This window comes from Phalacrocorax aristotelis, chromosome 9 (assembly GCF_949628215.1).
Source record: "Phalacrocorax aristotelis chromosome 9, bGulAri2.1, whole genome shotgun sequence".
In the NCBI taxonomy this organism is placed as follows: Eukaryota; Metazoa; Chordata; class Aves; order Suliformes; family Phalacrocoracidae; genus Phalacrocorax; species Phalacrocorax aristotelis.
The window spans coordinates 18,565,869-18,591,070 of NC_134284.1; the positions used below are offsets into that span (position 1 = coordinate 18,565,869).

Sequence of the window (25,202 nt, forward strand, 5' to 3'; positions counted from 1 at the left end):
AGACAACTTTTGAAAATAAGAAGAGTAATTAGTACTCAGAAGAAGTTAATAAGGAATTTCGTGGAGGATCCACTGTTTCACACACTTTTTTTCTTTTTTTTAAACAGAAATATAATCTTGGCCTGTTTGAAAGGACAAACTTGTTGAACAATTTAGTACATGAAATTCTGTGATCTATTTTGCTCATTGAAGAGTCATAACAGTCTAGCCTAGCATTAAAAAACAATCTACGAAGTGATAGTAATTCACTAACTTCAGTAGTAATTGAAACGCTTGTTATTTCACAACAGTCTTTACCTGAAAAACAAAAGGGTGTTTGTGGTATGGAATATTTGACTGACATTTAACTTGTACCTGAACCAGCAGAGTTATAGGTCCACTTTTATCCACCTCCAATATTTCACCATTCTTCGTGCCCACTAAAATATGACCATGTCCTAAAGATATGGCACGTATAGAAGGATTATCTTCTAAGAGGAGACCTAGAACATTAAAATGTTAGAAGACAGAAGATTCTCAAGTATGCCTTAAAGAGGATTTTTCACACATATACACATTACACTTTCACTGTAGAAAAAGATACTCAGTAGTAAACAAGAAAAACATATTCCTGCATGGAAGAACTTACATGTTTGGAATTATTTGGGAGTATTTAGCAATTACCCAACTGACACTAATCCTTCTTCTCAAGTGAGTATCTCTGAAGCTTAATCAAACTGACTTACTGGCATCTTAGTGCAAACACGTGCATGGGAAGTATCAACTATACACTATATTGATAGCATTTATGGTACCTTCAAATATAGCTTTTTATTAAACAGATATGAGAATGAGATACTGTAGCAGAATGTTTTAGTTAATGGGTGTTTCCATTAGTGATTTTTGAAAATCAAACCATATATATTAGAACACTTCAAATGTAATTTGAAGGCCGAGGGCCAGTGGGGAAGGCTATCCAGAATGTCAGGGAAAATTGTAAAATCAGCACTAAGATCAAGAAAAAAAAAAAATGGAAGAAATAGGGATAACAGGAATGAAAATGTTATTAAATAATTTCAAAAGATATATGCATTTACAGAAAATTAAGTCATAAAATGTACTAATACCTTGCAAAACTAACCACAATTCTGAATTCCATTCCTCCAGCAAAACAAAAAAGATCAGACAAGATACTTCATGATTAGAAATATTATAGGATTTTTGCTTACCACTTTAAAGAAAAAAAAAAAAAAATCACCTGCATGGCAAGAGACTCAAGGTTAAATCAATTAATTCAGGCATGTAATAAGGTAAATATCATCTGCACCCACCAAATGTGCACACAGACACTGCAAAACACCATTCCCTCCCAATGGAAAAGTAACTTATTTAGAAACAATAAAGCTTAAAAAAAATAATTTTTTTTTAGTATTCATTGTGTCAAATGCAGATTTCCCTCTATTGGGGAAAGCAGTTCCACAGAAAAAAATTTCTAAAAAAAGTTATTTTAAATAGAATACAAAATAGGATGAAGTCTGTGTTACCTTTAGACCCAGGGGCCAAAGCAGCCCTTTTGATGGCATAGGTTTTGAGACAGCGTTCAAAGGTATCATCCCAGAGAGCTACTACCCCGTCCTTTCCTCCAGTGACAAATCCCTGGGCAGGAGGAGGAAATCACGAGTTATAGTCAATTATTATCTTTCCTTAATTTTCAGTGATTTCTGCCAATACTGCAAATGGATTATATACAACACTGTAATGCACAGAACTACAGATCAGGAGCAACAACATGATTTAATTCTCCTCCTGATGAAAGCAGCACAGTTCTGTACAGTCCACACACACAGGCTGGATCTAAAAGTTCTAACCAATAAGCTTCTACCATACTAAAAAAAATAATTCAAATAATTTAACTGACATACTGAAATGATTTTCATGGTATTTAGCTTCAATATTCCTTTGGCATTTCACCTCATTACTCCAAGCCAAACAGTACCACTCAAAAATTTGATTAGTGCTTAATTTCTTAAAATATATGCATATTTGTGCCATTTTGTCTTCAAAAATTATTTACAGCTATTTAATGAAGCAACAGGTATACTTAATACTGAAATCATTAGTACCTTCCTTTGGAGACCTTAGTTCTTGCAATATGAATAACATGCTTTGTCCGAAGCTACTATACTGAAACTCAAATATTAGAAGGTGGACTAACTTGGTCTGACCTAGCAAAACACAAACATATACATAACTTCAAACATACAAGTAATCTAACTGGCACACCCATTCACATTTAAGCACATGCTTAAAGACTTCCCTGAGTCAGAGGAAGTTGACAATCAGGACAGAGTACTTAGCAATCTACAGATTGAATGCTCCTACTAGTAGATTATAATTACAGCCCAAAATAGTAAGAATAAGATCATCTTCCTCTCTCAAAAGCTCACATATTCCATTAAACTTATGAATGCTTAAATCAAAAAAATACTTTCACTTATCATAAGTTACTGTTATTTCTTTAGTAAGAGGTCATGAAAATTACTGAATACGATGTCACTGGACCACAAGGGTTTGAGAAACAGCATGCTACATAACAAGAATTACAGACATGCACAAAAGACTATTTTGAATCTGGACCTCACAAGGCTTTTCTGTAATGGAAATAAAGACACGGATTCCTGAGTTTGGGAAAGGCCTAACTTAAGAGTTTTTTGTCCAGACATCAAAAAACAATGAGCAGTTTATTTACTTTTTCCAATGCGTGCATGCTGAACACAGGACCATCATGTGCTTTGACAGTTTTTATGAGAAACACATCTCTCCAAATACACACATCCCCTGTGGAAGTTCCAGAGAACGCCATCTCTTCAGTCCAGCCATACACTGCACACATCATTGTATCAGTTCTTCCCAGTGCACCTATGCAGCCCTTTCTCCCAATTAGTCCTCCACCTGGTTCAAACCAAAAATAAGTCATCAGATATTTGCTTAGAATTATTTTCCGAAAACTATACCCAGAACAACAAGTCCTTTTCTTCTGTTTCACCCATGCTCCCCAAAAAACTGAGCCTGAGAAGAGTTCTCACAAAATAAAATCTTTGTACTATTTGGCATCTTTCAAGGGAAAAAAAAAGGCAAACCCCCGACCCCAACCCTTACTTTTAACTTACTACCTGAATCTGGATTTGAATATGTACATATACCCACATAGATATGCAAAGAGAAAGTGCATTTGTAAACTTGCATCTACACAAAAAACATCTACCACACAGTTCATAGAAATTCCCAATGAAATTAACAAGAACTTTCAATCTTGACGTCCCATCCTTTTCACGACATGTTTTCAGTGACAGGGTTTCTGATTTTATTTTTGAGGTTTGGTACGTTGGCCTCTGGATAATAGAAATGTTGCAGCTAGATAAATCTTTGAAATTCTTTAAAATACCATACCTAAAATAATTTGACTGGTATAATATGTAGTAAGTTTTTCCTAGAAAGTCAGATTCATATTTTCACAGCCCTCTCAGAATCTCCATGTGGTGTAACACAGAAGCCTCTCAGAATCTGACTCATCATATTGTTCTCATGTTAGAGAGGCAAGGCCTCAGAACATCTCCACCATCACTTGGCACTGATGGAAATTTAGTCCAAAACATCTACTTGGCTCTCACTTGTCACACCAAGTGCACCTGCTTTAGTGCAGATTTCAGAGACTTGGCATTTTTTAAGGTGCACTGATACCCTGCTCCTCACATTAACACTACTACGTGTGTTTCACGGTGACTGCTTTGCCAGTGTGCCATTGCAGTTTTGCACAGATGGGCTGTAGCATTAGAGAAATTAGATTCCTGCTGACTCAGCAATGCCAGAGAAGAGATGCATTTTAAACAACCTCATTTCTTTATTCAAGATCACTATCTCCAGGTTTTTATCATAGTTAAGATTTGTTTCTAAAGAATTTATAGTCATTCATTCAGTAAATATTCTGACACACTTTTGTCTTTCTATAGATAGCAAGCACAATTGTTAAAATTAATAATTTATATAGACTTCAACAGCTTGCTCTCAGGCAATCTTGATTAATTTCTGCTGCAGTCAGAACTGAGAAAACTAGTGTAATTTTTTTTTAGTCACAGACTTTTGCCTCCACATTGATCTTTATCAGGGACTCATGTGAGTTGATATGCACAAATTCTGCATGAATAGTTAGAACATTCTTAGCAGATAAGCTAGTGTTCTGTAGCACATATGTCTTTATATACATTTTGATGTTTGAAACAATTAAGTTCACACTAATATCAGGGAATGGATTTTTCACTCTTCAAAATTTTTCAAGCAGATAAAGCAGGCTGCTTTACCTTGGGTTTCAATTGTCAAGTTCAACAGAGGTACCTAAATGAACAGGTCTCAAGTGGCACACGTATCCTCTTCAAGTACTTCTTCTGAATTTTTGTATGTGGATTTTTATAACCTTACATTTATTTATAGTTGTGACTCTTTATAACATATATGTTCTAAAGGTACTTCTTCCAAAAACTGTTCTATGATTTTAAAGCAGTTCTGTAACATTTCCAGATGTGCTGTATTATTATTAAATATAGAAACAGACATTAGGAAATCCAGGGTCCTGTCTACTTGTGTAGCTCTAGCTCCATGGCAAATTGATTTTAAAAGGAATTCCCACTACTGCCACAATGCCAATTAACATTATTTCTACTAGGGCAAAGCTAACGTAGAGAGACATACAGAAAAAATGTTTGCCTTTCATGTATGAAACATACTATAAGAAATGCAACGTTTATACTTTAAGGAACAGAAAATGCTATAATCCTGAGAAGTTTTCTTACCTGCTCTACGCCAGAATTTCATGTGTTTAATTCCAACTGTAATCAATTTATCGGGCATATAAGGATTAATCTTAACAACAAAAATCTTATCTTTGCTTCCCCTGAAATGCAAAGCAAAATATTTTAAATAAAAACATAACTATTTATATTTTTACGTAGGTTTTGGTATGGAGGGTTATTTTGGCTAATGTCTACCATCTCTATCATGCAAACATTTACTTCCAAATCACTAAAAATAATTTATTATGAGGAGGAAGAAAGCTAAAGAGCTAACATACAGAGTCCTGTTCTATCTTCATTACGCTTCAGTTTCCAAACAGGTAAGTAATTATGTTACTTCAGAAATCCAATAGGTGGCATTTTCTTTGCAAAAGAACGTATCACAGAATCACAGAATCTCAGGTTGGAAGGGACCTCAGGGATCATCTAGTCCAACCTTTCTGGGAAGAGCACAGTCTAGACAAGATGGCCCAGCACCCTGACCAGGCGACTCTTGAAGGTGTCCAACGTGGCCGAGTCAACCACTTCCCTGGGGAGATTATTCCAATGGGTGACTGTCCTCACTGTGAAAAATTTCCCTCTCGTGTCCAATCGGAATCTCCCCAAGAGCAACTTGTGTCCATTCCCCCTTGTCCTCTCCATGTGACTCCTTGTAAAAAGGGAGTCTCCATCTTCTTTGTAGCTACCCCTTAAGGTCTGGTACATGGTGATGAGATCCCCTCTGAGCCTCCTTTTCTCAAGGCTGAACAAACCCAGCTCTCCCAGCCTATCCTCATATGCCAGGCTTCCCAGTCCTTGGATCATCTTGGTGGCCCTTCTCTGGACCCCTTCCAGCCTGTCCACATCCTTTTCGTATAGCGGGGACCAGAACTGTACACAGTCCGCCAGGTGTGGCCTGACAAGCGCTGAGTAGAGCGGGATAATGACTGCTTTATCTCTGCTGGCGATGGCCTTTTTGATGCAACCCAGCATCCTGTTGGCCTTCTTGGCTGCAGCAGCACGCTGTTCGCTCATGTTGAGCTTTCTGTCCACCAGCACCCCCCGGTCCCTTTCCACAGAGCTGCTCTCCAGCCAGGTGGATCCCAGTCTGTGCTGCACTCCCGGATTATGTTTTACCAGGTGCAAGATCTTACACTTCTCCTTGTTGAACTTCATAAGGTTCTTGCTGGCCCACTCTTCCAGCCTATCCAGATCTCCCTGCAGAGCAGCTCTCCCTTCTGGAGTGCCTACTTCCCCACTCAACTTGGTGTCATCAGCAAACTTCATCAGGCTACACTTGATGCCGTTATCCAGATCGTTTATAAAGATATTGAATAACATTGGGCCCAATATCGATCCCTGGGGAGCTCCACTAGTGACAGGCTGCCAGTTTGAGAAAGAGCTATTTACCACCACCCTTTGGGTGCGGCCTGTCAGCCAGTTCCCCACCCACTGCACAGACCCCTTGCCTAGGCCATAACGTGTCAATTTTTCCAGGAGGAGACTGTGGGGGACCGTATCAAAGGCCTTGGAGAAGTCCAGATAGCATTAAGTTTAGGTATATGGCATTTAGACCTCTGACAGCTCATAATGAAACCTAAAGGTGTAAGGTTGTAAATGGTATTTAGAAGTCTCTTGTTTTGAAAATAAACTCCCATTCTCATCCATCTTTTAATTGATTCTTCTATTTTTCTTATTAGAATAAAACATATGCTGCTATATTAATTTTTAATGGAAATTTCAGTTGCTCCTAAAAACAGTAAAACCTGTTGTGTGTTTTAGATATCTTACTATGCTTCTATAAAACCAATGCTTTCCTTCAGTCATACAGTTTGACTAACAGCTTTCAACTATATTTGCTACCTACACAAGGAAAGCAAATGCTTATTAGTAGGTTTTTTTTCTTTAAAATGCCAAAGAGCCTCTAATCCCTAATTTTTTGCTCCCTGTTCAAGGGTGGCAATTATCTTTTACCTTCTGTTATTTCAGACTAGAAAATAAACTAGCTGCAAAAAGCATGAACCAGTTTCTTCCCAAACTCACACTGTAATCTTCAAAGTATAGGCAATGATCTCAAAAACTCTATCCAGCTCCTCTGAGTAGGTAAGAAGGAAAACATATCAGAAACTAAATCCAGTATAAACTGTTTGAAGTTTGATTAAAAAAAAAAAAAAAAAAATTAAGTGAGGTTGCCAGGTTCAGAGAGTAGGGGCAACTGGGGGGACGGGACGGGACCCACACCCAAAAAACCCTCAAACCACCAAACATAAAAAGCAAAAGGAAATACCCAAACTAGTATCTTCAGAGAAGCCAAGCTAACTGGGCTTCTGACAAATAACCGAAAAGGGAGTACTCTTCTTTATCCACATCATCTATTCAGGATTTTCATTCCTCAGTGGATAAGAAACTCAAAGTGTGTTTAAAAAGAAAACGAGAGCAAATGCACTGAAGAGCAATAATGAACTTACTGGATAAAATGGAAGTTGATACTTTTCAAGTTGTATCTGCAGAGAATAATAAATCCCTTTCAAACCTACCTAAAACAATATTTAGAGCGTACATACTGAATCCAGACAGGGTGGGGGAAAACCCACTCACACTACTGCTCTGTTTAAAGCAACAGGTCCTGAGAAACAAAGGTTTCCAAAACATTACTTAGCATTAGAAATAAGATTATATCTTGTAGATCAAAACCCTAATTAATAAAAATGTATGAAATAACCTGCGCAGAATCAAAGAAACTTCCAAAATATTTAACCTTTGGAGGTTATTTAGTCTAACTTCCTATTCAAAACACAGCTAACTTCAAAGTTAGATCAGGCTGGTCAGGACTCAGAAAGGAAAAGGAAAGAACCTTGAAGAAGAGAACTGAGCAAAACAACTGCAAATTACTATCCCAAGACAGACATGACCTCTGATGAAAAAGATCTGAAAATCAGAGCATACATGAAATTATTTCAGAACACATCAAAAAAGTTTATGTTTATTCTTCTATGTCGTCTTTCTTCACCAGTTGAGCTGTCATTCTAATAGTTCTTCTTGACTTTATCAGAGCTTCAGTATTTTCTTCCAAATAAAGTTTTAAGGCTGTGCTAAATGTTATCACTTACATAATTTAATTGATAGAAACTGCTCATTTATTAGAAAACTATTATTCTTTAACAAATATAGTTCGCTTACTGTAATGTGAGAGTAAATCTAGGTACAAGTTTTAAAACAAAGTTAAATTCCTACCTTACTGCTGAAAGCTTTTCTCCTTTCTTCCAATCCCAGAGTACAATAGTGTGATTGTCATCTATTCCAACAGAAGCTAATCGTTTCCCATCCGCTAGAAATATACATTTATGATTAAGAGAGTAGATAGATAACATTACATTGCAACAATAAGAAACCATATTAAAGAATATTATAACTTCACAAATATTATAAGAATGTACAAAAAACAGGTAAATAAAGATAGGATGTGTGCTTAGAGGCATGTCTCTCATCCGTTTGCTTTTAAACTTCATTAGCCAGTTGGATGGAGTTTAGGACTTTTAAGTTGCTCTGTCTAAAAACTGCACTTAGATCCTCTGTATTAAATCCTTTGTTCAGCTAGTTGCTGACACAGTTGCACAAAAACCTTCATCACAGGCTGCACTGTGAGATCTTCCATTCACTCTGAAAATCCTTGTTCATTTCTAAACAGGAAAGCATTCAAGCAACATCATGAAGTTTACAAAACTTAGTAATAGTGGGAAGTCTTTGAGAAGCTCTGACACATATATCCCACATTAATCTCCAAGAAAGAAGTTATTTGTGCTCATGTGTGATCAACGACTTTCTGACACGTATCCATGTTTGAAATCGCTATGCATCCATGCCAGAATTTGGGAAATGAGATTTGTCTTGAAAAAGGAGAACCAAAGAAAGGTAAGAAGCATCAAAGATCCCAAACTACTCATCTTTGTGATCACACGTCTTCACCATGAGGTTGGAAATCCTACCTAGTAAATCCAAACCATTAAAGAATGAATAGAAGCCAGTAGAGAAGAGGAAAATTAACTTTGGTACATGAATTCAATGTATGGAGTGCAAAAAATCTCAAAAGACTTAACTGATAGTCTCTTATGTTACTAAAAGGTGGAGAAAGAAGCTGGGTTTCTGCCCAGAACTCCATAACTGGACTTTCTGAATTTATCAGTGTTGTACCCAACTGGCTTGCAGAACCTAAATTTAAAAAGTACACACCTGATCAATTTGCTCAAACATTGGCTTACACAGTTGTAACACCGGCGCAACACTCGAGGTCTGTGCACCTGCCTCATAAAACCAAAAGAAATTCCAAAGTGATCAGCTCAGCTATTAAACGGCACAGAACCTGATCTCGCTCTTCCTGATGTGCAAGACTCCGCAGGAGCTCTTTTGAATGAATGATCATTTTAAGACAGCCTCTCTCATTTAACATTCATCACTGGAGAATATTTTTAATACAAAATCTTCAGTGTAAAGGAATTCCCAATTCCTCATTACAACTGATTAGCTTGTATTTTCATACAGAAAAGGAAAACTGTATATAAATAAATAAATAAATAAATACTTATTACCTGAAAAATCAACAGCACAAACACCGTACTGGTGATAGCCCTTTAATACTGAGAGTGGTTTTACTGTTTCTGTATCCCAAATGTGTACTGAGGAATCTCGACCAACCTGAAAGTATACATATTTATTACCTTTTTTTTTTTCATTTCTCCGTTATCGCACACAGTAGTTTAGATGTATACTATTGTCAAATGCTTTTAAAAGTATTTGAAAACATTTCGTGATAAAATTCTCTTGGTATTTCTTCTGTCTGGCTAGCAGTATATAATTCCTTCTTCTGCTTTACGAATACCACTACCTAGCTGGCTCTTTTTTCCCCTCCAAAGAACTTAGATGCATTAATCACAATTAAGTAGAGTCCCCTTGGCAGAGCTGGGGCAGAAAAAAGCTCTTCATTGATTGCACTGTAGCATATTTATTCCATCAATTCTCTATTAATCAGTCCCTGTCTAAAAATAACAGGTTATTTTTATTGCTAGTATGTAAGCTACTCTATGGCTGAGGAATCAAGGTGACTTCCGTAGCTTTCTGGTGTCATTACTAGTGCCTACGAGTCAGATTCTAATGCACTGATACCTGCGGAGTCATCTCAGCTGCAATGGCAGTAATGCACGTAACTAGAACTTGGTAAGGAATGGAATATAGCTTATCCTTTTCAACTATGTACAAGCATTATTAGTCAGTATTTACAAGAACATATCCTATTCCAAAGGTTTTGCACCTCAGTACACAAAAGAGGTCTGCAAAACCAGAACACTCTCCTGTGTTTAAGAACAGGGGCAGGACTCAAGAAAACTACGATCAATTTCTGGTTTTGCCACAAACTTAACATGTCAAGTTTGCAAAGCTTTTTGTAACATCCGCTATCATGAAAATCTGAACCAGGTTTGCATGGGGAATTTTATTACTGCATTATCTAAAATATGCAGTTAATGTAGAATACAACAATCTATAATGTGTATATATTAAACAGTATATACTGGAGTATATCTTTCTGTTGATAGCATAAGGTATTTTAAAGTATAGTATCCAGGCACAGTTTTATTCATAGCCTTTACTACTCCAAAATCAAATATGATCAATTCTCATATTTAGGGCTTTAATCTCAAAACTGACCTGCTAATTTATGTTAATCTCGAACATTTTTACACAAATTAAGGTCCTTATAAACAAAATTTATTTCTGTTAAAAATGTCAGTTCACAGGTTCTCTAATTTATATAATAATAACAACAACAACAAAAAAAACCACAACCCCGGAAACGTCAAATCAAACCTTCAAGTCCTGGTGTATTAACATTTATGGCAAATTATGTTTGTCAGAAAACATGAGTGGAAAAATGTACCCAATTTTTATCTTTTGCCAGACAGCAATTTTAACTATTACAAATATTTTAGCAACATGCATACCTGTGTTGCATGTACAGACAGTGAACAGTTTGGCTACAGGTGACAGACAAAAACATAATGCATGAAACAAAGGCCAGAATGTAATAATAACTGCTACCTTCATGTTATGTGACAATACCTAAATGTAATAATAACACAGCTAACTTCACAACTAAGATACTAAAAATATATATTTTAATTGCACATTTCCTCCACTTGTTACAAAGAAGCAACATAACGCTGGATAAAAAATATAAATCTATTCTTGAATTTTAAAAAAGGTTCAAAAAAACCTATCAACTAAAAAGTCTTACCAGAATTAATATAAAGAACTGGAAAAAACAATTTTGTTGCAGTTTTTTAACATGATTCCATCTGCAACAGAATGCAGTCCTTCACCTGAATAAATGAAGACTGGATGTCCTTCCTCCAAAACAGACTTTTCTAAATTCAGTAGTAATAACTTCAGATTCTTATTGCAGATAAACACGCATCCTACCTGGCCTGTTGCCACATAGTCCTTTAAGGGATGAATAGCAAGGCAAAGAATGTCATCATCATGACCTAGATAAAAGTGCTGTGTGTTCTGCTGTCGATTGTACACCACTCCCACCGCTGCAACATGGTATACAATTTCACCCGTCTGAGTGTAAAATAAATTGCTTCGGCAGTCGTAACCTCTGTAACTAAAGAAAAGAAGTTTTTTCATCAAGGTCATAACCACATATACTTAAACTTTGAGATAAAATTATGCAAGATGCATTTTGCACATGTAAAAACTCAGGTCACTTACCAATTACTCTTTTGGTGTTTTAAGATTATTAACATATTTTCACAAAGGAATACTGATTTATAAATTCCATTTACTACTCAGACATCAGTATTACTAGCGTTAGTTTGAAAGTGCTATTTCATAGTTACTCTCCACAACTAGTTTAGAAGAGGAAGTAATAGCTAGTAATTTTTCCAGACCACATGTAAAATTTGGGGATGCAACGTGTAATTAAATTAAATAGCTAAAACTAATACTTCGGACATTTTCTCTCTCCTACTGCTCAAAAATCAGGCATCAAAAGTTTCCTCAAGAACGTGGACCTCGACCCTAGAGGCACAGGTATGTGAGTTGCAATGAAAAACAATCACAAAAGGGGGTCCTTCCAGGAAAATTGCTGCTCCAGTTTCCAGTGGGCAGTTCCCCAGACAGAGTAGAAAGGCTAATCTTATTCCTGATCTTAATGAAGAGACTTCTGATTCATTATTTATAAGAAGTGAGTTGTGAATGCCGTGATCAGGACTAGAGGGGCCCTGCCTCCAGCCAGGTGGAGGAAAGGGATAACCAGGTTTACTGGACTGTGTGGATCCGACGGCCTGGCACATCTGACCCACACGAGTATAAAGCTCTAGTGGACACCGGTGCACAGTGCACCCTAATGCCATCAAGCTATACAGGGGCAGAACCCATCAGCGTTGGTGGAGTGACAGGGGGATCCCAAGAGCTAACTGTATTGGAGGCCAAAGCGAGCCTAACCGGGAATGAGTGGCAAAAGCACCCCATCGTGACTGGCCCCGAGGCTCTGTGCATCCTTGGCATAGACTGTCTCAGGAGAGGGTATTTCAAGGACCCAAAAGGTTCCTTTTCCCTGGAAACATTCAAAACCCACCTGGACACAGTCCTGTGCACCCTGCTCTAGGTTTACCTGCTCAAGCAGGACAAGATGATCTCCAGAAATCCCTTCCAACCCGTGGCATCCTGCGATTCTGTGAAAAGGGTACCAGTGGGCTTTTGGTACAGCTGCCTTGGAGACAGAGGAAATTAAACAGCTCCCTACTTCACCTGGTCTCGAAGAAGCAGGGGTTCTGCTTGGGGGTTGCTGAGGGTCAAAGAACAAAGGTGCTGATCGCCACCACAACAGTGCACCAGCGGCAATACCGCACCAACTGAGACTCTCTGATTCCCATCCATGAGCTCATTCACCGACTGGAGAGCCAAGGAGTCATCAGTAAGACCCACTCACCCTTTAACAGTCCCGTATGGCCAGTGCGGAAGTCTAATGGAGAGTGGAGGCTAACAGTAGACTATCGTGGCCTGAATGAAGTCACTCTGCCGTTGAGTGCTGCTGTGCCAGACATGCTAGAACTTCAATACGAACTGGAGTCAAAGGCAGCCAGGTGGTATGCCACAACTGATATTGCTAATGCATTTTTCTCAGTCCCTCTGGCAGCAGAGTGCAGGCCACAGTCTGCTTTCACTTGGAAGTTATAAAGCTGATTTCTGCCTGATCCAAAGCGCTGCCTGCTTGCCCTCCCTGGCTGCACCCTTCTTTCATGCCCAGCCACTGGTTTTTAAAGGAACATAATATACAATCACCTATAGCAACTATGAAGAAAGAAAACAAAAATAACCTATCACAATATGCAACATCAACATTTTAAGGACTTGACAACATTCAGTGACGGGCAGGGATTACAAAGGCAGGCACGGTGCCAAAGACGACGCCTGGACCTATCCTTGCTCAGCCATCATTTTTCTGTGTTTCACTCTGCACTGTGCTCTGTTAAAAATACTGGATTTCTTTTGTAAGCGCAGAATAACAACAACCAAAAAAAGCTGAATACGCACGCTAAATGAGAATATTTTTAAAAGCATCTACGAAAATAGGTATGCTGAAAGAAATAATGCTTTAGAAATACTGGACATTCAGCGATATCTTACAAGCTTAGCAGTCACCTAATAAAGGTAAAAAACGTTAAGACAGCAAAAGGGCCTCAGATCCTTCTACATGCAACCCAGAAGTTTAGAATTTTCCCAGCTCTTGTCACAACAATTGCCTGTTTACCCTAAGTTAAGCACAGTGAAACCAAGTACATTAATGTCATATATCACAGGATTACCCAAAACATCCAAAATATATCTAGGGTGCAGGAAAAATAATTTTTACTACTCACACCCATAACTTTTTATGATGAGAAGTTTGGATTTTAGTTCACTTCCTCCAGTTATTTAAAAACAAAAACCAAAAGGTGTATAATCAGTTGTTTACAAATAAAACAAGATGTATTTTGCCAAAATACCAAGCACTGCAAACAAAGACATTTTGTAACCCAGTTAAACACATCTGGTCTTTCCACATGCCAGTTTACTAACTCCCTGACTGTACAGGTACTTTTCACCAGAATGATAAAGTGATGGGCTTAGACAGTCCAAGCAGAGATGAAAAGAATCATGTTTCAGTGCACAAGGTCATTCCCTGAGAACATACCACACAGTTCCATAATACTTGTATCTCCATGTTATTAAACCAATTTAGAACTGAGATTATTAGCTAATAATCTCAGAAGACGCACGAAGAGAAACAATTTTTCACGTGGAGAAAAACAAAACACAGAAGTAATTTCCAAAGCATCTTGACTAGCAACTGGAAACTAAATAATAATGAAAGAAATTTTGTATTGTAGTTACTGGATAATATATAACAAGGTAGAACAAACGTAACACTGCATTTGCAGTAGTTGACGTTTTCAAGTGGCCTTCAGCAACAGCTAATCAAGCCATCAGTCTAGGACTGATTCAAATTAATGTGACAGTAACTTTCAGAAGGAAAGATAGCTACCTCAATACTATGTAGGAAAAAAATTTTGCCATTACCAAGGTAATGAAGAGCAGGGACTGGATTCAGTTTGAGATTAACACATGTAAAAATAGGTGTTCACATGTGTAGTAGAGATATTAACACCTGTATTTTAATCAACGGTGTTCTAGTCAATACAGTCAATGGAACCTGCACAGCTACTCAGCTGACCAACCAGTCAGCATTTAATTTTACTTGAGCCAAATCACTTCTTACGCCCCACAGACTACTGACTGGATCTTCATTGACTACAATGGAAGTTTAGATACACACATAAACCCACCTACTTTTAGGCACACAACTGTAAATTCTTTAACCCGAAGATGGATCCTACCCACAGTTGCAAGTTACACATCTACAGCCAACTAAGGGGCAAAATCACAAGCAGCATCCGCTCTGGGAAAAGAGTCAATGTCTATAGTCTGATACTGTGTTTCAAAATCCATATGTTACCCTTCAAAGTATACATTGGAAATTTCGGAATGTAGTGCAGCCATCCCCCAAAAATGTCCAGAAGAACCAAATGTCAAAATAAATACGGTTGAGGTCAGAGTCTTTAGCACAAAGGTAGAAATATTTTTTTTAAATTTAATGGAAAAAAAAAAAACACCAACAAACCACACTACATGTGATTTTTTGCATGGCAGCGGTGTTTTCTCAACAGGACCCACTCACAGCCTACTCCCTTCAGATGTTATTTGTAGGTATTTGTAGCTCTCTGGTAGGAATCCATGCAAGGTGTCATAAAACTCTCATTTAAGAGCATAAGAAATCCCACGTCATCTTGAAACCGTAACCAAATTTCATCTTATGATAAGGTCAGTTTAATGAATATCCTGACACTCAAACTAGATTTTGTTTAAACCCTTTGAATATTAAAAACCCCTTATCATTCTCGTGAGATCAATAGCATAGCTTTAAAAGAATACATGACGTAAGTATATTCGCATCCTTATACCCTGCCAGCAAAAAGAAGGTATTATAAGCATTGAGTCTGAGAAAGGGGTTCCTCTGAATATCTCAAAAGGCACATATCCTTTTTATGTTTCTGAACCACCACCACTGTCAAAGACAGAAAGTGGAAGAAAGAAAAGACGAACAGTCAAAAAGAGGCCAAACTAGTACACCACTTTAATAACATGTTTCTAATCATGACCGCATCAGATCTCTTAGAGAAAGATGTACTTAAAGATTAACCTGTTAACAGAAGTTGCTTTCTCATCTGTATTAGTCAGTGGCTGGCTCACATACTCAGCATTATTGCTTTTATTCCCTTCCAAGACAGGAAGTAACCAGAGGTTTAGAAGATTTTTTACTGGATACGAAGAGATTTTTAAAAGTTCATCTATCAAGGCAGTTGACAAATTTAAAACACAAACCCAACGTGCTCAAAAACAAAGAAAGGAAAATTAGTTTCTTATTCCCCAGGGTCAAAAAAGCACCACTTTTTACACTTTCAAGGAACATCCAAGACATTTCCATTGCAGCTAAAGAAAGATGAAGCAAAGCAGACTTCCTGAATCAGAGAATATGCCTATTACTCACTTGGATGTGGGTCACTTTAAAGTTAACAGCCTGGACATTGAGAAAAATCTGTTGTTCAGCATGGATTCTTCATTAGTTTCCTTGATGCCCATTGGGTAACCAGACAGAACTCAACTGGACATTCTACTTCTGGTCATTCCTGGATATTCTGGTCAAGCTTCACTTCTGTTGTGAAGGAAATAACAATAATCCCAAAGATCCAGGGCCCTTGCTTCTGCTACATCTTCTTCAGGATCATTTGGTTTGATTCTTAGACCAAATTTTAAAGACTACGTACAACTACCCACCTTAATGCATTTTCTACACAGATATAAAAATCTTCAACTGAGAATTCTGGAGCACCAAAAATAGAAATAAAAACCCAGCTCTGTACCAAGCTTCCCAGTTGTCATTATTCCCAAGCTATTCTTCAGACTCTATGTCTTCTACAGACAAAATTGCTGAGTTGAATGATTAACTGTTCTTAGCCAATTAATTTATTAAGCTTTCCATGTAGAGCCCTTCTAAAACTGTTTAAGTGTCATTACAAAGATAGACAGTATCGGTAACTTATCTGTGCATTTAGTTATCTCTAAAAAGAAGCTGTATTCCTGCAAGAGGTATCTTTTGAAAAGAAAACACAATATTACTTGATTTCCAAAGCCTTAATTTAATAAAGGCTTTGGGTTTGCTTTGTATCAAGGGAATTTATATTTCTGATCATTATTCTAATTTAGTAACTTCTACTGCCAGTTGGCTTTAAAATGCCGCATCTTCATCCTGATGAAAAAGTCTTCACTTATGAAGAGTTACAGGAGGCTACCAATCCTAAAAACAAACTCCTAAGATTTCAGGGATGCATGAGAGAGTCATTTTGTTACCCAAACTAGCACCAAAATGAAACTGAATTTTAACTCAGGACCTATTAAGAATTAAATTTAACTCCTAACTAAAAGAGGAACATGTAAATTTTTTCAGATTAGGCACAGTTTATAAAACACTACTTAGTACAGAACCCAGTCATCTTCGTATACACCAAGTTTCTGTTGCAGCTTCCAAAATAACACACCAAAGAGAACTCTCACTTTCCAGATACTGAAAAATATGGGTGATAGCCAAATATTATATTTAGTCAACTCTATCCAAATAATAAGTATCAGCTAACGTTTCAGTGCAAATTCCCTTCAGAATTCATGTTCAGAACTAGTCTAGCTTGGCATCAAAGCTTTCTATTAATTGTAGTGTAAATTTAGTTTTACAGAAAGAAACAAGAACAGTAAATCACAAAGCAACTGACCTAAAAGACTTTAATCATATAATTAAATTATTAACACCAATCTACAAAACAAAACAGTCGTCTTGTATATTTTAAAGAGTCTTAGGTTTCATACCCGTGAACAAAATGTAATCTTATACTGTTCCCTGGAGCTCGCTCTCGTCGCTTAGAAGCTGCACTTCTTCTTTTTTCTTTGCATTGCTCTTTAAGTTGAGGTAGATCTTCTTTGTAAACCTTTAAGAAAGGGCACACTTATAAGTTAAGAGACTCATAAGAAAAGCGTGTTTCTGAGAAATCAGCCAGTTATCACCCACAAAAATGTTATACTGACCTCATCAAAAAATATCTCCAATAACTGTAGCTGGTTATTGTGTAGTATAATTTGGTTTCAAGTTACAACCAAACTCTAATGAACATACTAGGAATACATGTAATCACTTTTTTTCCCCTCTATTTCATCTTAATATTTTGAATGCATCAGATAGTAACAATTCTAAAGGCTTTGGTCAGTTCCTGCTCAGCTCTCAGTCTCCCCATTTTTCAGATTTCAACAGGTCTTCATAAAAGTCCAACTTAAACACTGGGAAGCATTCCAATTGCTATTAAAACTAAAATCTTTACCTGTCGACGATAGGTGATCTGTGTCTCTTGTTCAATTTCAGAGTCCAGCTCTGGAACATCAGACTGATCTGAATCTGATTCATCGCTATTAGAATCAACCAGACTCTCTGCCACCAAGAAAACAGAAACAGAAAATGAAGCAACCTAAACTACAAACCAGAAAGTGTTTAAAGTAACTGCTTAATGTTTCTGATTTGATAATCAATGCTGCTAATAAACATAAAACATAAACTGCTAATAATTGACAGGCTGACAGGATCAATTCTGCTGATACAGTAGAAATAACTCAACTTGTGTAAGTATGATAATTTTTGTTTGTTTTTTGTAGCAAGTTAGTTTTCATTCACTAGAATTATTTCATCACCATTAATGCTAGGAGGAAGGGAAGAAAAAAGAGAATGAAGTAATAAGTATAAAGCAGGAACAAAGACTTGCAGAGAACTAACAAGAGAAGAAAAGGGCTCCAAAGAGAAGGTTATAATTAGGTGAGCCATTGAGGTAAGTAGCAATTCTTCATGTAGATTAGGAAGAAGAAAAAAAAAAAATCATACATGTGAAGGAAGCGGTAAAATTTTTGGTACTGTGGAGAATGGTCATTTAATGTTTCTGTTTTACATTTAGGGAAAGCCAGATAATGTTGTAGCACAGAGCTTCATTCCAACACAAACTGAAAAGAATGGACTGTCTGATAAATGATGACATATTTGGATCTTTCTGCAGCCTTTGATTGAACATTGCACATTTTTTGATTAAGAAACCAGACACAAAATCAGTCTAGAACACAAATGCATTTAAAAAAAAAAAAATCCAAAATGTAATTGCAAAGAGAATCACCACTCAGTAAGAAATGTTTCTAGAAATATGCAATAAAAAGCAATCTTTGGAGCTGTACTATTTAACATTTTTATCAGTGATCTAGAGAAAAACAATATTGATACCGATAAAGACAGCAGATTACAGAGTTAGAAAAGCCATTAACAGGACAATTATCAATAGTGTGACAAAACAGATGTATGTTGCACATACTGTCAGATAGCCACAAGTTATATATCCAGGAACAAGGAATCTAAACAACACTTAATATATAGAAATTTTATTTTGGGAAGGAGTAGCTAATGAGACATTTGGGTCATGAGAAATAATTAGTTGAAAATGAATTCATACCATGAAGGATCAAACCAGTTAAAAGCTTTTTTGGAGGCTTCATCACAAAGATGAACAGAACTATTGCTTCTTTCTGCATTTGGCGCTGACAAGGCCGGCACTGAATCAGCATTCATCTACCTATTAGCTGGGTCCACCCTGATACATCTTCATCTGATCTTAACAATTAAAGGGTGAAACAGCCTATTTAATTGTAACTCTATATACTTATTTCCCCAAAGGACTCGCTAAATTCCTTTAGGAATTTCCAAGTGAGGCACTTGGTTAATTGTTTGATTTTGAGAAACTCAGTCATGAGAAAAATTGCTATACTAGTCACTGGTGGTAACATGATCTACATTTTTTCCCAAATATTAAATGCCTATAGTCTGCACTTTTTTAAAAAAAAAAGGCAATTATAATGCTTAAATTATCATCTAAATACTTCAAAATTTTAATCAAATGAGTACATATATCTTTTTTTTTTCAGTGACATCTAGGCATCCACTTGTCAATTTAGTAAAGGACTATGTACAGAATTCGTAGATTCATATCTATGATCTGAACTTGTAAATTTTCCCTTTGCACAGGGAACAGTGATGAATTTTTTTCACAGTCTTGATAGACTGAGTATACAAGGTACAGGCAAATCTTAGGCAATGCTATCAGGTACCGCAAGCAGCTGCAGAGTTTAAAGAACGTTAATTTTGTGCAGACTGACAATTCTGAATATTTATTTCTATACTTGCAAACAATTTTACTTCTCTTTTACCCTCCCCTCCTCCCACCCTTTATTTTTTTAAAAAAAAGTTACTTGCCTTGGGGTGCTATATGAAGTGAATCCTTCAACTTCCGGTCAGGAACAAACTTCCACTGAAAGACAGAATGATCAGCTCCCCCAATGGAAACAACCCACTGGTGATCGTGCGACCATCTGACATTTGTCACGTGAGCAGAATGACCAAGGTATTTTTTAAACTTGGCCCCTAGGACAAGAATAAGAATCTATTTCAATGTATATGCAATAAATGTTTCAGAAGCACCTTAGGAAAACATATCAAGGAACTTTTATGAAAAGTAACAGTTTAATTAAGATATTCTAATTACTAGTGATGTTTCAATTAATGGCAGCACCTTTCTGCAGCAGTCCCAAATTTTAATGTCTTTAAGATAAATTTTAAAATTTGGATTCCAGGATATATCATCTTTAACAAGTCAAACACAGAGAGAAGACATATGAGCTGGATAAGGTGTATTAAAGGAAGATTTTAAAAAATCTTACTGTATTAATTTTACTTTTCACAAACAAAGATTTTGCCAATTATTATTGCTACGTTGAAAAGATGGAGTTATTTAAGTGTTAAATGATGTATATTTCACTCTGTGAGAACACCCCCATACGTGTGCTCACAGCACTGGTTCCCGCTCTTTGTGCAATCTGAGTGCTAAGCACTTCTAGCAATTCATATCCTCGCTCCTTTATCGGCAGCATAACTACATTAAGTTAACACTTACTGACTACTACATAATTACAAAACAATCATTGGATCAGTTACTAAAAAGAAGTTCCTAACAGCATTCCATTAAACAGATTCTTGTGCCTTTTCTTTGGTTTTGTAATTCTAGTGCAAAATAGGGGATAAACAGGGATCAAAATTCAGCTCCCTTCAAATGGACAGAAGACTGTTTTCAAGAACATATTTCTGGATTACCTCAAGTACCATTAAAAGCCTTATCACTTTAAAAATAAAATTGGAAAGATTGAGATGAAATGCTTTTTCGTATCACCTTTTACAAAGAGTTGAAAAAACTACAGGGGTATATCAGTCATTAAAAAACCAGAAAACACAAAACCCAAAAAACACCACCAAAAAAATAAACCAACAACAACAAAAAACCAGCTACCAAACCACCTCATTTCTTCAAGCACATATTGCTTGAAGACATACCCTAAGAACCATCACGAGGATCATGTGGTTGTGGCCAGCATTAAACATTCAATGCTGCAAATTGCAATGATGCAACGGTGCAACTTTTTGTTTCCCCTTTGAAAACGCAGAGACGTGATCTAGGTCCCAGGCAAACTTTTTAGGCTAAGAGGACTCTTCTTAAAGGCTAGGGAACATTTCACAGGCTTTCTCTGAACACCATCATGTTACCAGCCTGAAGACAGAGATTCTGCTGTTGATTATTTGTTATAGTTCAACTTGAATGGTGTCTAGAATAGAGTTCTTCAAACAGCTGTGAAAAAATGAAGCATTTCTCATCTCCACTCTGTTCACTCAGTCGTGAACAGTAAACTTGAAAACTCTATACCTCACTTTAGGCTCTGGTTTTAAAAATTTCACATGAAATTTGTCATTATTGCTAGTAAAATTTTAAGGAAAATGTGTTGGAAGAGTTTTTAAACTTCACATAACATACAGTGGTCTGATTACAGGACCAATTTGCTGTTCACTTATTTATTGCCTCTCATCATTTAGTATCTAGTTCCTAGCCCAAATCTCCATCACAGATCCAGAGGAAGAAAACTCCTTGAAGATCAAGGCATAATACTTAAATATATTTATCTTATAAAAGGGTACATATCGCATCACCTCATGAAATTCTATCAAAAAGTAACAAAAAACAAAGGGAACTACTTTACAAAATAAAATATATGTAAAAGTTTTGGCTATCCTATTCCAAATGCAAATAAAATACTGTTACTATTACAGTTGTCAACACACCATCCTGTTACTGTTTTCCACCTTTAAGCCAAAACTAAACTTCTAAGAATAAATATTGGCCATTTTGGCCGTTTATATAATTTTCAAAAAGCCAGTTTTCTAAAACCTTTTTCTTGAATAACCAGAATTCAATTTTTTGAATTTAATACGTTTTGAATTATTCTGAATACATTTGTAATTGAACTTAAGAGGTACTACCTTTCCTTAGACACGGGTATCGAAAGAGCTTTACTATTCCATAATCATCAGCTGTAACCATAACTTGCCCAATAAAATTTGCATCCACAGAATTTATATCATTTACATCTGAATATTTGGGCCAGATTCCATTGACTTCAAGGCCAGAAACACAGGTCCATGATGCCCACTGAACGCCTTTTAATTCCTCCTTGTTTGTTACTTCTTTTCCACCTAGGAACAAAAATAAAAAGCTACATTTCAATATCCACTTATGCAATTTTAAAGAATGTAAATTTTTAAAAAATTCTCCAGAGATCAAATCCAAGTGAGTCAGAATTAAAAACTGACTTCTAAAACTGTCCTGATCTAATATTCTCTATTATGACCAACAGTATCAGTAGCAAGGCTTCTCGAGGCTACTTAACAGAAGATCACGGATTTGGTACTTTACAGTTTTTATTATTTCTTGATATCTGCTTGAGACTGTGTTATTTTTAAGTGCTTAGCAAAAAAATACATGTAGCCATTCTAAGATAAAGTTTGGAAAAATTCTATGGCTTAACTATTCTAGAAGCCTAGATTATTCAGAGCAAAAACTGAAGAACTCACTTAGACCTGGCCAATGTAAATTACTGAAAATACCAATTTTATGCTTAGATCCCTGCTACATTATTTCACATCAAGTTCTATCTGTAATAAGAATGTTCCAGTCTCACAGAGTTTCACACAAGAGCTTAAGTACTGAGTCAGACCAAAGGCCCATTTAATAAATACTGTGTCTTCAGGAACGGCCAGAAGCAGAGTGCAGGAGCAACACAAGAACAATGCAAGCAAATGTAAAAGTTGTGAGTCAGACTGAGTGCGCAACTGCAGAACCTGAGCAGGACACTGCCAACAATTCACCTCTCAGCCTTCAGTGGGAACAAAATCAAAGGCAACTGGGCTGGTTTTTTTTTTCCCCGTTTTCTTATTGTTAATAGGATTCTGACTAGTGGGAGGGGAGGGGATTTAGCAGGGAGCAGCCTCAGGTACTATGAGGAGGTAAGTTTTCAATAGAGGCAAGGGAGAACTCAACTGGACTGGGATAAACAGAGTAAAGAACAGCCACAGAGAAAAGATAAAGCAAAATGGCAAATAAATCTGAAAGAATATTTCAAAAAAAAAAAAAAAAACCCACCCACAAAAAAACCAACCCAAAAAACACCAAACACCCCGCCCCCCCCAAAAATCAACCAACAAAACCACCAAAAACCCAATACTCCCGGAAAAGTTCAACTACTATATACCCCTCCAAAAACTGGAAAGGAACTCAGGTGGCCAGTTTGAATATCCTTCAGCTCTGATGGAATAACTGCACCCTTTGACAAGGTTTACCTTGTAATCTCTTTCAATCGCTAATCCATGTAAATGATGACTACTAATACTGGTTATATCCAAGACTAAGTCCTACAGATCTTGTATTAGGCAACTGTTAAGTTCCTTACTCATTTACAGTGGAATTTCAAGTGTTTCAAGTGTGATTCTGATCATTATTTTAAAATATCTAGGAGATTCTTCTAACTTCACTGACTTCTCTCAAGAACAAGCTTTCACAATCCCACAATCTAATATAGCAAGGAACTCGAAGCTGAAGGCTGCCCATCTAACATCAAATTGCTCCTCCTGTTAGACTCTAATTAAATTCTCACTTACTATCTTTTCTTAGGTATCTTCTGTCTCAGTGCACAAAATCATATTTGTGCATAGAATGAATTAGATGCTTCAGCAGAGTCACAAAAAGCTCCATGGAACTATGAATAATGTACACTGAAAAGCATAAATATTGTATAACAAATGAAGGGACAATATAGTAAGTGGTGATGATAATAAATACTTACTACAAATACAATGAGTGGGAAAAATATAGTGATATTATGTGAAGTATATACACACAGAAGAAAAGTCAAACCTTGTGACAAACACTGCCCTTGACACACTGTAATCAGGACTACTTAAATTTGAAGCTTTAAGATATACGTACTATGAGCACATGTCCTCTGCAGAGGGAATTGTCTTGATGAAAATTGTGTCAAGAGTATGGGACAGTTCAGTCAAGTTTTCAAGACAGTGTTGTCTCGAAAATATTTACAATAATGGGGTTGTCACAAACGTTGAATCTGAAAACTATATTATTAATATTATTTAATATACTAATTTTCTTTAATAGTCCCCTGCCATAAAAGAGAAAAGACACATTTGAGCTTGCGTTATTAGTAGACTGCACAGCTACATTTCATTTTGATATTTTTATTCATGTTGAAGGTTGCATGACTGAATCATAGGTATCACAGCTTCAATATTTCTTTTGTTTCCAGTAATTCCTAACATTCTGGCATCCTTATATCAGGTACTTTTATTTTCTCTGCAGTTACCTAATCCCATTATACTTCCAAATTCCTTTGCATTCTGGTTGTTTCTATTACAAATTTCTCACTGTAAAAGCTCTTTTAAGTTAAATTCCTCAGCTCTGCTGCAAACATAGTTCTAGAAAATTAGATGACTCTTCTGAGATGCAACATACCGATTTTTCCACACAATTTTGAAAAACATACAGTGCAAGCAAATAATAATCCATTTAATATCCAAGCTCGATAAGTACAAAGCCTTTAAGCTATTGCAAAATTGAATTGGAATGCAACATTTTTCTTTTTCTAAAAAAGTAGGATCAAAGATTTTGTTTTGAGAAATAAATTATATGCCAGCATCTCTACCATGAAAAGATACCTTATAAATCAGAGTAATCATAAGGATAAATATATTTAACCAGCTTTGCCAGAAAATGCTGTACTTGTTCAAATATAGCCAATATTTATATGAACTTAGAAAAAAAAATTCTCTATTACCCAATGCTTTGAACCAGGACCTATATTTGGATGTTTTTACAAAACTACTATACATTCTTTCTGTTATAAGTAACAAATATCATAAAGGCAACTCAGAATCTTACTTGGCATCCTGTAAAAAAGTCTTTTCCCATTGCCATCATTGGTCTGTAAGTATTTACTGTCTGAAGACCAATCCATATGGGTGATGAAACTTAATGATCCGATACATTCCCCAACTTTCTTGTATCGCTGAACAACACCATATATATCCACAGAGCTGTCATTGGAACCAACAGCTAGGAAATTCCCATCTGGTGAATATTTCAGTTCATGAATAGCTTCTTTCCTGTCTTTGATATGAACAACCTCAGTCATATCTCTGTAGTATGAAAGAAAGCACGTCATAAATATAGAGGAGCCTTATCATACTGCCAAGTTACCAGTTTTAAAAAAACAGAC

The 25,202-nt window shown here is 36.4% G+C and overlaps 1 protein-coding gene across 2 annotated transcripts in view; it reads right to left on the bottom strand.

Annotated features, from left to right (window-relative positions):
• Window positions 1–25,202, bottom strand: part of EML5 (EMAP like 5) — a 109,862-nt gene that overhangs the window by 44,353 nt on the left and 40,307 nt on the right. For both annotated transcript variants that reach the window (XM_075103675.1, XM_075103674.1), the window contains exons 9-20: window positions 24,866–25,122; window positions 21,898–22,110; window positions 19,789–19,956; window positions 17,828–17,934; window positions 17,322–17,440; window positions 11,277–11,463; window positions 9,392–9,497; window positions 8,040–8,133; window positions 4,827–4,927; window positions 2,729–2,931; window positions 1,524–1,635; window positions 355–482 (exon numbers count right to left, since the gene is read on the bottom strand). In XM_075103675.1, the coding sequence (XP_074959776.1) occupies window positions 355–482; window positions 1,524–1,635; window positions 2,729–2,931; window positions 4,827–4,927; window positions 8,040–8,133; window positions 9,392–9,497; window positions 11,277–11,463; window positions 17,322–17,440; window positions 17,828–17,934; window positions 19,789–19,956; window positions 21,898–22,110; window positions 24,866–25,122 (1,795 nt within the window). The remainder of the gene's footprint in view (window positions 1–354; window positions 483–1,523; window positions 1,636–2,728; window positions 2,932–4,826; window positions 4,928–8,039; window positions 8,134–9,391; window positions 9,498–11,276; window positions 11,464–17,321; window positions 17,441–17,827; window positions 17,935–19,788; window positions 19,957–21,897; window positions 22,111–24,865; window positions 25,123–25,202) is intronic.